Source organism: Scyliorhinus torazame, chromosome 7 (assembly GCF_047496885.1).
Source record: "Scyliorhinus torazame isolate Kashiwa2021f chromosome 7, sScyTor2.1, whole genome shotgun sequence".
Lineage (NCBI taxonomy): Eukaryota > Metazoa > Chordata > Chondrichthyes > Carcharhiniformes > Scyliorhinidae > Scyliorhinus > Scyliorhinus torazame.
In genome coordinates, this window is record NC_092713.1 from 165,750,857 (window position 1) to 165,764,491 (window position 13,635).

Sequence of the window (13,635 nt, forward strand, 5' to 3'; positions counted from 1 at the left end):
AAGAATGCCTGGGCTTGTTAACTGGACTGGACAAGTTCCACGACTATGTGTATGGCCTGCCACGATTCACGGTCGAAACTGACCACCGCCCCCTGGTCAACATCATTAACAAAGACCTGAACGACATGACTCCTCGCCTCCAGCGCATCTTACTCAAACTCAGGAGGTACGATTTTGAACTGATCTACACTCCGGGGAAGGAACTCATAGTGGCGGACACTCTTTCCCGAGCAGTGAGCACACCACCAGATGCGGAGGGGTTCGTGCGTCAAATTGAGGCACACGTGACTCTGACAGCAGCAAATATGCCAGCTGATGATCCTTGTCTGGCCCACATACGCGCAGAGACGGCGACTGACCCTCTGCTGCAGCGAGTGATGCGCCACATGACGGAAGGGTGGCTAAAAGGGCAGTGCCCCCAGTTTTACAATGTGCGAGATGATCTCACCAATATAGACGGGGTCCTTATGAAATCGCATAGGATCGTCATTCCACACAGTGTGCGCCAGATGATTCTTCGTCAACTACACGAAGGCCACTTGGGTGTCGAAAAATGCAGACGAAGGGCCCGGGCGGCGGTATATTGGCCGGGTATTAATGAAGACATAGCCAACATGGTGCTCAACTGCACAACCTGTCAGAGGTTTCAGCCGGCGCAACCTCCGGAAACACTTCTACCACACGAGATGGTGACGTCCCCCTGGGCGAAGGTGGGTGTTGACCTATTTCACGCGCTCGGCAGAGATTACATTGTTATTATAGACTACTTCTCAAACTACCCGGAAGTCATGCCTCTCCATGATCTGACGTCGTCCGCAGTCATTGGGGCCTGCAAGGAAACGTTTGCTCGCCATGGCATTCCAAGGACTGTCATGTCAGACAATGGACCTTGTTTTGCCAGCCGTGAATGGTCGTCCTTTGCCGCAGCATATGGTTTCACTCATGTGACATCCAGCCCTCTGCATCCACAATCGAACGGGAAGGCTGAAAAGGGTGTCCACATCGCAAAGCGGCTCCTGTGCAAGGCGGCTGATGCCGGATCGGACTTTAACCTTGCCTTGCTGGCCTATCGATCGGCCCCGTTATCCACGGGCCTCTCGCCAGCGCAGCTACTAATGGGTCGCTCCCTCAGGACGACGGTACCTTCCGTCCTGGCACCGACAACAGACCATGAGGCGGTTCTTCGGGACATGCAACTGCAGCGTGATCGCCAGAAAGGTCGGTACGACACACGAGCGACGGACCTGCCCCCCCTGTCCTCCGGAGACAAAGTACGCGTCCATCAACCGTATGGTGGCTGGTCAGCACCGGCCGAAGTCCTCCGACAAGTGGCTCCCCGCTCGTTCCTGGTTCGCATGCCGGATGGTTCCGTGCGTCGCCGCAATCGGCGCGCCCTTCGCCGACTTCCACGTTCACAGCCACACAACACGCCAGATCCTCAACAGGCTTCCGAGGATGACTTTGTGGAGCTGCCGCACATCACGCCCTTTCCATCGCCACCCATGGCCATGCCTGCACAGCAGCCGGTGGTTCTTGATCCACCCTTAAGGCGGTCAACCCGAATTCGTCGCAAACCCATTAGAATGGACTTATAATACAGTTCATATGTTTAATAAGTTGGACAATTTTACATGATAACCTGTTGTTGTTTATCGTTCCAGATGTCGTCTGACTGGACAACTGTTCAAAATTTTTTTTCTTCTTCTCTCGTTCGCATTTCTGTTATGTTATGGTACAACTGGATTCATGTGACGCACTCGACATCGCCCCATGTACATAGTTCCGTCATAGACACATGCTGCACACGACACACACACACTCTTAGATGCACTCACGTCACGATCATATTTATTACCACGTAGGCACATATCTTTGTAAAAAGGGGGGATGTCATGATATTCAAACACACACATCATGATGGACACACTAACAGGCAAATCAGAGTACACAACACCACAACCAATCACAGACAAGAACACCAACCACATAAAAAGCACGAGCACGACACCTGGAGGTCAGTAGGTCTGGGGAGAAGGAAGCATGAAAGAGCTGTTGAAACACCACAAGCAGGGAGCCCCCCACGTGCAGAGTGCAAAGACCAAGTTGTAAATAGCAAGTTTAAATAAACAAGTGTTGTACCATATGCAACTGTGTTGGCTCTTCTGTGTGTTAGAACACCCAACACCACATTACTCACTACATAATTCCCAGCCTCTGACCTGCTCTTGTAGCCACAGTATTTATATGGCTGGTTCATTTCAATTTCTGGTCAATGGTAACCCTCTGGATGTGAATATTTGGGGATTTAGCAATGGTCATGCCATTGAATGTCATGGGACGTCAGTTACATCTCTCTTGTTGGAGATGGTCATTGCCTGGCACTTGTCGAACACCTGGCGAGTGTTACTTGCCATTTCTCAGCCCAAGCCTGGATATTATCCAGGTCTTGCTGCATTTGGACGTGGACTGTTCCAATATCTGAGGAATTACGAATGGTGCTGAATATTGTGCAGTCATCAGCAAACATCCCCACTTTTGACCTTATGATGGAAGGAGGGTCATTGATGAAGAAGCTGAAGATGGTTGGGCCTAGGACACTACCCTGAGGAACTCCTGCAGTGATGTCTTGGGGCTGAGATGAGTGACCTCCAACCACCACAACCATCTTCCTTTGTGCTGGGTATGACTCCAGCTAGTGGAGAGTTTTCTCCCTGATTCCCATTGACTCCAGTCTTGTTAGGACTCGTTGATGCCACGTTTGTATGAAAGATAATTAACTGTTCATGAGCAGATTGGTTCGAGGCATTAGAGTGCTCGTAGCAACATATTGAATCCATGATGTGGAGATGCCGGCGTTGGACTGGGGTGAGCACAGTAAAAGTCTTACAACACCAGGTTAAAGTCCAACAGATTTGTTTCGAATCACTAGCTTTCGGAGCACTGCTCCTTCCTCAGGTGAATGAAGAGGTGGGTTCCAGAAACACATATATAGACAAATTCAAAGATGCAATACGATACTTTGAATAAAGTAATTCAAGGTATCATATTGCAACATATTGAAGGAGAGGGTGTAGCTACAAATTTCCCATTCTCCTATGCTTCTGATATGACCTGTAACAAAGTGGGAGATACCAGAGAAGGCAAGGGGAAGTAATGATTTTATAACGACAGTTTACAGCATCCGTAAAAAGAAATTTCCACCCAGTTTCTCATTAGTAAGTTTTTGAGTCTGTTGTTCTTCAAACTGCTTCTTTAGTTGGTAATGTGGTGAAAAACATCACTGTAAGTACACAAAGGGTTAATGTACATACACTACACCTAGCTAGACACTAGAGGGAACACCAGAGACATGACACACAGACAGTCAACCAATAGGTCAGTAAGATAGGACACGACCAATGGGCAGTTGCGATACACACAGAGGTGACATTACCACAGGAGGGCATTACACCAACCCATATAAAAGGACACATCACACATGCTCAGTCTCTTTCACTCCCACCACGTGGATTGCAGCAGACTGGTTAGTTAGTCTGAGTAGCTATAGAAGGATTAACAGTAGCGTCGAATCCAAGTAGGAGAATTGTTAACAGTAATAAATGTGTTAAAGCTATCTCCAAGTCTGAACCTTCCTTTGTCAGAGTGCACATCAAGGAAGCAGCTTATGCTACGACAAGAGCATAACAAAACAGGTAACAGCAATGACCGTAACTCAGTGATAGTGGAAGGGTAGTGGGGAATGACGGGTGGCAAGCATCAGACGGACCAGTCGTACCATTTGTAATTATGCCTCTTTTCTGTTAGAGATCCATGGGCAGGATCGCCACCCTCTGGCCTGGAGGAGAAAGAACATGCAAACAGGTGGCTAGGCCAAAGCTCGAATGTGAATGAGGAAGTTACAAAGTCAATTTAATTTAAAGATAAACTCTGGTATTCCTTTCTTTTTAGATCGATCTGGAAGCCCTAAATAACATGAATAAGAAACAACGCAATCCTTATACGGACACCACCAGTGACCTCCTGAAATTCATAAGAAACCTGATCCAGCATTTCGATGAAAAGAAGGAGTATGTGAATTGGGGGCCATTATTTTCCTTTCCTCTTTCTAATTTTTACTATAGATTTAAACAAAAATAACTGCCAGTATTCTGTTTTCTTTCCTCCTAAAAGCTCTTAACAGGCCCAGGGAGACTAACGAAGATTCACTTGACTGATTGCTGGGTTGAAGGGATCCTTTCATAGGAGATGGGCCATTCAGCTGCTCTAAACTGCTCTGCCTTTCAGTGAGAACACAGCACATCCCATTTCTTTTTTTTAAATAAATGTTTTATTGAGTTATTACTTTGGCATTTTGACAGCAACAAAATCAACAATATAAATAACAAGAGAAATATATACATAGTGCAAATTCCACCACCTTCTCCCGCAGGTCTTGCCATTACTTACCCCCCTAACCTGCACTAACATAACCTCCTCTCTTTCCCCCCCCCCCCTTTCTGCTGACGACTAGTTCTCTGCGAGGAAGTCGACGAATGGTTGCCACCCCCGGGCGAACCCCAGCAGAGACCCTTTCATGGCGAACTTAATTTTCTCCAGGCAGAGGAAGCCTGCCATGTCTGAAAGCCAGGTCTCCGACTTCGGGGGCTTTGAGTCCCTCCATGCCAACAATTTACTCCTCCGGGCTACCAGGGAAGCAAAGGCCAGAACGTCTGCCTCTTTCTCCTCCTGGATTCCTGGGTCCTGCGATACCCCAAAAATCGCCACCTCCGAGCTCATTACCATCCTCGTATTTAATACCGTGGACATGGTGTCGGCAAACCCCTGCCAAAATCCACTCAGTTTTGGACATGGCCAGAACATGTGGACATGGTTCGTTGGCCACCCCCCCCCTCCCCCCCACCCCCAGCTCCTCCTCCCACTTTCGCTTCAGCTCCTCGGTCTGCGTCTCCTCCGAACTCATAAGCTCTTCATATATGTCCGAGACTCTCCCCTCTCCTATCCATCCTCTAGAGACCACCCCTGTCCTGAATCCTCCTTAGCGGCAGGAGTGGGAAGGTTGGTACCTGCTTCCGCAAAACGTCCCGTACCTGTAAATATCGGAGTTCATTTCCTCCAGTCCAGCCAATGCAAACTTATCCTCCAGCGCCCTCACACTCGGGAAGCTACCTTCCAAGAACAAGTCCCCCATCCTCTCAATCCCCGCTCTCCGCCAAATTCGGAACCCCCGTCCATCCTCCCTAGGGCACCAACGCCGGCTCTCCCCCCCCCCACCCCCACCCCCACCTCCTCACCATGGCTATGTTAGCCGCCCAGTAGTAGTTGCTGAAATTTGGCAACGCCAGCCCACCATTTCCCCGATTCCACTCGAGCATTGCCCTCTTCACCCGCAGGGGCTTACCCCCCCTACACAAAGCCCACAATAATCTTATTAATCCGCCTAAAAAAGGACCGCGGGTTGAAGATGGGGAGGCACTGGAAAACGAAAAGAAACCTTGGGAGGACCGTCATTTTTAACAACTGCACCCTACCCGCCAGAGACAACGGGAGCGCATCCCATCTCCGGAAATCCTCCTTCATCTGGTCCACCAACCGGGCCAGGTTCAATTTGTGTAGCCTGTCCCAATCCCTCGCCATCGGAATACCCAAGTATCTAAAACACTCCTCCACCACTCTGAACGGCATCCATATTTAACAAGGATATCGGCCGATAAGAACCGCACAGCTCCGGGTCCTTGTCCCTTTTCAAAATGAGCGAGATCATGGCCTGTGACATCGTCTGGGGTAAAACCCCTCTTCCCTTGGCCTCGTTAAAGACCTTCAACAGCACCGGCCCCAGTATTCCGGAGAACCTTTTATAGAACTCGACTGGGTACCCGTCCGGCCCTGGGGCCTTCCCCGACTGCATGGCTTTCAAGCCCTCCACTATCTCCTCCAGCCTGACTGGAGCCCCCAGCCATTCTACCAGCTCCGCGCAGATCCTATTTCTAACACCGTTCTCTTGCCTTGCCTCTGTAACCTTAGCTAGCAAAAACAAAATTATCACTGACGGATTTAAAACTATTAATTGAGCTGGCTTTTTGCTGGAGAGGTTTCCATCCTTCTTTCCAAAATGGGATACACATTCCGTCCTGGTCATGAAGAAATACCTCCTAAATTCTCCCCTGAATGATATTAAACTTGTGTTCCCTTACCCGAGGCCCACCCACCAGCAGAAGGATTTTCTCCCCAGTCGATCAATTTGACTGCACACCGCATCTGGCCTAATCAGGGCTTTATGTAGCGGCAACAACACTTTGTTCTTGCGATGTCCCAGCCCTCGAGATATGAAGGCTCCTTGACTGTTTTCGTATCTTGACTGTTGTGTTATGCTGCTTCAGATAACACAGGCTGCTACTTGGTGCAGTCTTAACTAAGGGATGCTCCAAACTCTGAAATGAGTTCAACGTGTTTATTGAACTATTAACACAGTTCTCAAATGAGTTTGTCTCTCTGCTAATCTAACTGTAGTAACTCAGTCTAACTGTACCAGCTTGCTCTAAGCCCGTGCTGGGGTGTGATGCTGCTGATCAACCCTGTCTAACTCTCTAGATGTCTTTCTGTGGAAAGAGGCAGGGTGTGAGTGCCTCATCCCTTTTATTGTGTTTATGTCATGCCCCCTTGTGGTGATGCCACCTTTGAGTGTCCTGACTGCCCATTGGTTGTGTCCTATTCTGAGCGTTCATTGGTTGCATGTTTGCATATCATGACATTGACTACTCCATTTTAGTGATGTGTGCACCTGGACTCCTACGTTCACTGTTCCCAGCTTAGTACCATTTACGAAATGGGAAAGTGGTGATCTAGTAGTAATGTCACTGGACTAAAGTTCAAGGCTCTGAACATTCCCTTTCCCCTCCTGAGGGACACTTCATGCTGGGATACAGTTCCATGGAGCCCCACAGCACAATGTGGAGGAGGCCGTGGTTAGTGGTAATGTCACTGGACTAGTAATCCAGAAGCCCAGGCTCTGGTCACAGGTTCAAATACCACCATGGCAGCTGGCGGAATTTAAATTCAATGACTAAATCTGGAATTAAAAGCTCGTCTCAGTAATGGTGACCATCAAACCATTGTCGATTGTCGTAAAAACCCGTCTGATTCACTAATGTCCTTTAGGGAAGGAAATCTGCCATCCTTACCTGGTCTGGCCACTGTAGAATCTCTACAGTGCAGAAGGAGGCCATTCTGCCCATTGAGTCTGCATGATTCTCTGAAAGAACACTATTATACCTATGCCCATTCTCCCGCCCTATCGCCATAACCCCACCTAACCTGCACACCTTAGGACATTGAGGGGAAATTTAGCATGGCCATCCAACTAACCTGCATATCTATGGGAGGAAAACGGAGCACCAGGAGGAAACCCACGCAGACACGGGGAGAACGTTCAAACTCAGTCACCCAAGGTCGGAATTGAACCCGGGTCCCTGGCGCTGTGAGGCAGCAGTGCTTGCCACCGTGTCACCAATGTCCGCCCTCTGAAATAGCCTAACATGTTCAAAGGGCAATTAGAATGGGCAACTAAGTCATTCATTAATACAGATCCTTATACAGATCCTTGTGGGATATCACTGGTCATTTCTTTCAGATTCGAGAATGAAACCATTGTGTTTTTTCTGTCACCAAACCTGTCCCCTAACCAGGTGAAAAATCTGACTCTAATACCATGATGTTTAATTTTAGCTAACAGCCTCTTACTAGTATTGAAAACTTATTGGCCATGTAGACTACATCGTCTATCTACATTAATAACTTCTTCAAAATATTCAATTAGATTCATTAGATGGAGCCTTACTATTATAAACCAATGTTGCTTTCTCCCTAATCAGTTCAGACTTCTCGAGGTGTTCAACCATTAATTATATTCCTCAAAAGTTCGACCAACAGGCCCATAATTCCCTTGGTTGCATCCCTAACCATTACTGAACAAATCAAGCTACATTTGAGATTTTTCCAATTGAAGATACAATCCCTGAATAGAGGGAGATTTGGAAGGTTATGACTAAAGCTTCTGCAATTTCCTCACTGACTTTCTTTAAAGCTCTTAGGTCCTTGGTGGGAGTGGGGGAGTGGGGGGGGGGAGGGGTCCGGCAGCCTTTAGAGTTTTTATTTTTCCAATAATGTTTTCTTGCTGAGTGAATTCCGGCCTTCGATTCATTATTAATTTTCCTGGCATGCCATGTTTTTTCCTTTACAGTATTACCAATCTGTTGTTAAAGGGCCCACATTATCCTTGACTACCATTTACCGTCTCATATCCGTGTAAGACCTTTATGTGTTAGTCTTTAGACCCCTCACACGTTTCTTTACATATTCCCCTTTTGCAGCTCTTCTATTTTTTTGCCTTTCTTCACTGCTCTTTATATCTTGCTCAGTCTCCTGGATTTGCACTATTCTTCCCACATTTTTATGCTCTTGCCTTTAGTTTGTGTAATCTCTCACCTCTTTTATCAACCAAAATATTTAAGTAGAGCTGGTTCTGTACTGAGCTCAGTTATTTTTTTGAACATCTTCCACTGCTCATCTGTAGTTTTACCGGAGAAGACTTTGTTATCATCAGTCTGTCATATTCTTAACCGTACCAAGATCATGAATCTTATTCACGCACCCTTTTGATTTTGGGCATTGCTGGTTGAGATAGCGTGTGTTGCCCATCCCTAATTGCCCTTGAACTTTGTGTTTCGCTCAGCCATTTCAGAGGACAGTTAAGAGTCAACCACATTGCTGTTGGTCTGGAGTCACGTATAGGCCAGACCGGTGAGGGACGGTAGATCTCCTTCCCTGAAGGGACATTAGTGAACCAGATGGGTTTTTATGCCAATTGATATTGGTTTCATTGTCATCATTAAACTTTTAATTCCAGACTTTTTTTACTGAGTTCAGATTTCGATCTGAATTCCCAGAGCATTACCCTGTGTCCCTGGAGTACTGTTCTAGTAAAAATAGTGCCCCCCCCCCCCCACCCACCCAAAGTCTGGTTCATTGCTGAATCTAATATTGCCTGCCCTCTTGTTAAATTTATAACACATTGAAAAATATCTTGAGTGGACTCGAGATATCATGGTGGCACAGTGGTTAGCACTGCTACCTCACAGCACCTGGGGCCCGGGTTCAATTCTGGCCTTGAGTGTCTGTGTGGAGTCTGCATGTTCTCTGGGTGCTCCGGTTTCCTCCCACAGCCTAAAGCTGTGCAGATTAGGTGAATGGACCATGCTAAATTGTCCCTCAGTGTCCAAAGATGTCAGAGGTTAGGTTGGAACGAATAAGTGGGCCTAGGTAGGGTGCTCTTTCCGAGGGTGAGTGCAGACTCGATAGGCCGTATGGCCTCCTTCTGCAGTGGAGGGATTCTATCGATTCTATGAACTTGAACTACTCTGCTTTTCCCAATCAATTTAAAATTAAAGTATTCCATTAAAACAACTTTTGCTACAAGCTTCTCTAACCTCTGAATTAAAACATTCTGCCACTTCATTCCTATTATCAGGGGGCCGTTGTGTAATTCCCATTACTGCTTAAAGTTTCTCATCTTCCCCAATCCTAACCTTGAAGTCTCTTGTGATTGCTGTCCCTGACCTTAATCCCCTTTGTTATAATAGTATCATTAATCAATATGATTCCCAACAATTTTCTCCAATTCCGACAATTTTACTCATTTTATGTTTCATAAAATTTACAGTGCAGAAGGAGGCCGTTCGGCCCATTGAGTCTGCACCGGCTCGAATGTGGGAGGAAACCGGAGCACCCGGAGGAAACCCACGCACACACGGAGAGAACGTGCAGACTCCGCACAGACAGTGACCCAAGCCGGGAATCGAACCTGGAACCCTGGAGCAGTGAAGCAATTTTGCTAACCGCCACAGTCCAAAGATGTGCAGGTTAGGTGGATTGGCCATGCTAAATTGCCCTTAGTGTCCAAAATTGCCCTTCGTGTCCAAAATTGCCCTTAGTGTTGGGTAGGGTTACTGGGTTATGGGGATAGGGTGGAGATGTGGGCTTGGGTAGGGTGCTCTTTCAAAAAAAGAGCCGGTGCAGACTCAATGGGCCGAATGGCCTCCTTCTGCACTGTAAATTCTATAAAAATTCTATGATCAACAGGATATTAAACGTCAACTTAATCACTAAGAAAAAGACTTGCATTTAAATAGAGCCATTCATGACCACAGGAGTTCCCAAAACATTTTTCAGCCGATAAACTTTTGCAATGAAGCAGATAGTCATTCTTACAATGTAGGCCCAATTCGTGCACAGAAATCCTCCACGAACAGCAATGTGACAATGACGCGTTTAATGATGTTGGCTTGGGAAATAAATACTGGTTGGACCCTGGGGAAATAACGCAGTGGGATCTTTTTACACCTTGTGTGAGGGTAACGGGGCCTCAGTCGCAAATCTCGTCGGAAATTCTGCACCTTCCTGGACCCTGCACTGGGCTGTCGGCCTGGATTGTGTTCGGGTCTTTGGAGTGGGACTGGAACTGACAAACCTGCTGAGTCACAGGTGAGGGTTGCTACCCTTCTCGTTTACACAGCGGTCTGCAGTTTCAGCTGCTTCTATGGGGCTTTTGGCCGCAGTGGAATTGTATGAACTGCGTATGTCTAGAGGGGACTAAACAGTATTTGTATTCAAAGGTCCCAGAAATACTCAGGCAACTTTTATCAACTGTACAACTAGCAGATCAGTGAGATGCCATTAACATTGATATTTAGACTCCTGTTGAGTGTTAAATACCAAAACAGCAGTATCTAATTGCTTTTCCCCCCAGATTACACAGCTTGATGAAGAGCGCAGAAAGTTATTGCTTTGGATTCTTTCCCGATCTCGTCATCGCTGTCTACAATGCTGTGGAGGACACAGAGTGGAAGAAGCACTTTCCAAAGGAATAGAATTTACTCCTGCCTTCAAAGGATTGATATCGCTCCACTGGCTCTGCTATTGAATTATTAAACAGAATCACATGCTTGCTTCAATGGCATAAAAGAAACAAGGACCATTCATCTCCTTTGGACATCCCAAGGTGCTTAACAGTCAATGATGTACTTTTGAAGTGTATTCAGTGAAGTAACAATTGCGCCACACAAGTGCCAGGCAATGATCATCTCCAACAAGACATAGAACAGAGAACAGTACAGCACAGAACTGATGTGCCTATCCAATAACCGCTTGAAAGTTCCTAAAGTGTCCGACTCCACTATCACAGCAGGCAGTCCATTCCACACCCTAACCACTCTCTGAGTAAAGGACCTACCTCGGACATCCCTCCTATATCTCCCACCCTGAACCTTATAGTTATGCCCCCTTGTAACAGCTACATCCACCCGAGGAAATAGTCTCTGAACATCCACTCTATCTATCCCCCTCATCATCTTATAAACCTCTATTAAGTCATCTCTCATCCTCCTCCGCTCCAAAGAGAAAAGCCCTAGCTCCCTCAACCTTTCCTCATAAGACCTATCCTCCAAACCAGGCAGCATCCTGGTAAATCTCCTTTGCACCCTTTCCAATGCTTCCACATCCTTCCTATAGTGAGGTGACCAGAACTGCACACAATATTCCAAATGTGGTCTCACCAGGGTCACGTACAGTTGCAACATAACCCCGCGGCTCTTAAACTCAAGCCCCCTGTTAATGAACGCTAAAGGACTATAGGCCTTCTTCACAGCTCTATACACTTGAGTGGCAACCTTCGGAGATCTATGGACATGAACTTTGAGATCTCTCTGCTCCTCCACATTCCTCAGAACCCTGCCATTGACCCTGTAATCTGTATTCAAATGTTTCCTCCCAAAATGAATCACCCCACACTTATCAGGGTTAAACTCCATCTGCCATTTTTCGGCCCAGCTCTGCATCCTATCAATGTCTCTTTGCAGCCTACAACAGCCCTCCACCTCATCCACTACTCCACAAATCTTGGTGTCATCAGCAAATTTACTGACCCACCCTTCAGCCCCCTCCTCCAAGTCATTGATAAAAATCACAAATAGCAGAGGACCCAGCACTGATCCCTGTGGTACACTGCTGGTAAATTTAATAATTTAATACCAATCAACCCATTGAGGAAACCAGATATCAGGGATTAGGATTTCAATTCATCTGTCTTCAGTTGTAGTTTCCAATCAAGTTCAAATGGAGCAATGACCATTGAGTCATTGGGCGGACTTTGTTTAAGTGGCCAGTGTCCCGATGGCAGTATGGGAAATGAAAGAGCATCATGCACAGAGGCTGGTCACAACATTCACGTGGAACTCAGCCAATTAGCTTTGCATGGCCAACTGTGTGGCGGAGGGTGGGCTGGTGGTTACTGGCCTGGAAGTTACCTCGTCATTTTGAAGGCCCAGGTGCCATATTTAAACACCAGCAGGACAAGGAGGATTTAGGGAAGGAAATCTGCCGTCCTTACCTGGTCTCACCTATATGTGACTCCAGCGCACAGCAATGTGGTTGACTGTTGTCTGCTCTCAAGGGCACTTAAGGATGAGCAACAAATACTGGCCTTGCCAGAGGGATCCATGTTCTGTGAATTAAATTAAATAAACCTCTTGGGGCACGTTACTTGTGGTGAATGTATTCACCTAATGCATGAACTGCCTGTATAATGATGTGACCTATTGTGACCTATGACCTGGAAGTAGTGATACGAGCTACTTCCAGGTACTGTACTGGAACCCCGGTGGGCTCCGCCCTCACGGGGGCCATATATAGGCCAGCCACCTGTGGGTGGCACTCATTTGTACAGCCGACTCTGGCAGGCGAGTTCATGGTTAATAAAGCCTAATGTTCACTCACTCTCACGGTCTTTCAGTGAATTGATGGTATAACTTTACTCAAATGCCCTAAGGTTGCCTTCAACAGGAAGAGAGCCATAAAAGACAGTGATACACGAGACATGTTGTTACTCAAAGATATCTGCAGCATGGTAGCAAAGTAGTTAGCACGGTTGCTTCACAGCTCCAGGGTCCCAGATTCGATTCCTGGCTTGGGCCGCTGTCTGTGCGGAGTCTGCACGTTCTCCCCGTGTCTGCGTGGGTTTCCTCTGGGTGCCCCGGTTTCCTCCCACAGTCCAAAGATGTGCAGGTTAGGTGGCTTGACCATGGTAAATTGCCCTTAGTGTCCGAAAAAGATTAGGTGGGGTTACTGGGGATAGGGTGGAGGCGTCGGCTTGGGTGGGGTGCTCTTTCCAAGAGTCGGTGCAGACTTGATGGGCCGAATGGCCTCCTTCTGCATTGTAAATTCTATGATTTGATAACAGGAGAAGCGAGCTTCAAAGGTCATCAGTAGATACGTTACGGTTTGGGCCTATAAGGCTAAGGTGTATGGCTTGGTTACACTGTTTAACAGTTAATGTTTTGCTGTTAGTGAGTGAAGTGAAATATAAAATATACTTCTGTCACAAGTTGTATAAATCCATTTAATGAATAAAAGGCTCATCTGATGCTACATGTAAAAAAAAAATGCCTCCTTCGTGTGTATGTCATGTGCACTGTCATGGCTTCTTGGGGAGGCGATGGTATAATGGTATTGTCACTGGACTAATAATCCAGAGACCCAGCATAATGCTCTTGGATCCGGGTATAAATCCTACCACAACAGACGCTG

General features: G+C 46.9%; 1 protein-coding gene across 8 annotated transcripts in view; it reads left to right on the forward strand.

Moving 5' to 3' along the window:
* Positions 1-12,824, forward strand: part of LOC140426675 (2-5A-dependent ribonuclease-like) — an 81,594-nt gene extending 68,770 nt beyond the window's left edge. For all 8 annotated transcript variants that reach the window (XM_072511762.1, XM_072511763.1, XM_072511765.1 and 5 more), the window contains 2 exons: positions 3,949-4,067; positions 10,802-12,824. In XM_072511762.1, the coding sequence (XP_072367863.1) occupies positions 3,949-4,067; positions 10,802-10,922 (240 nt within the window). In that variant the 3' untranslated portion in view covers positions 10,923-12,824. The remainder of the gene's footprint in view (positions 1-3,948; positions 4,068-10,801) is intronic.
* The last annotated feature ends 811 nt before the right edge of the window (positions 12,825-13,635 follow it).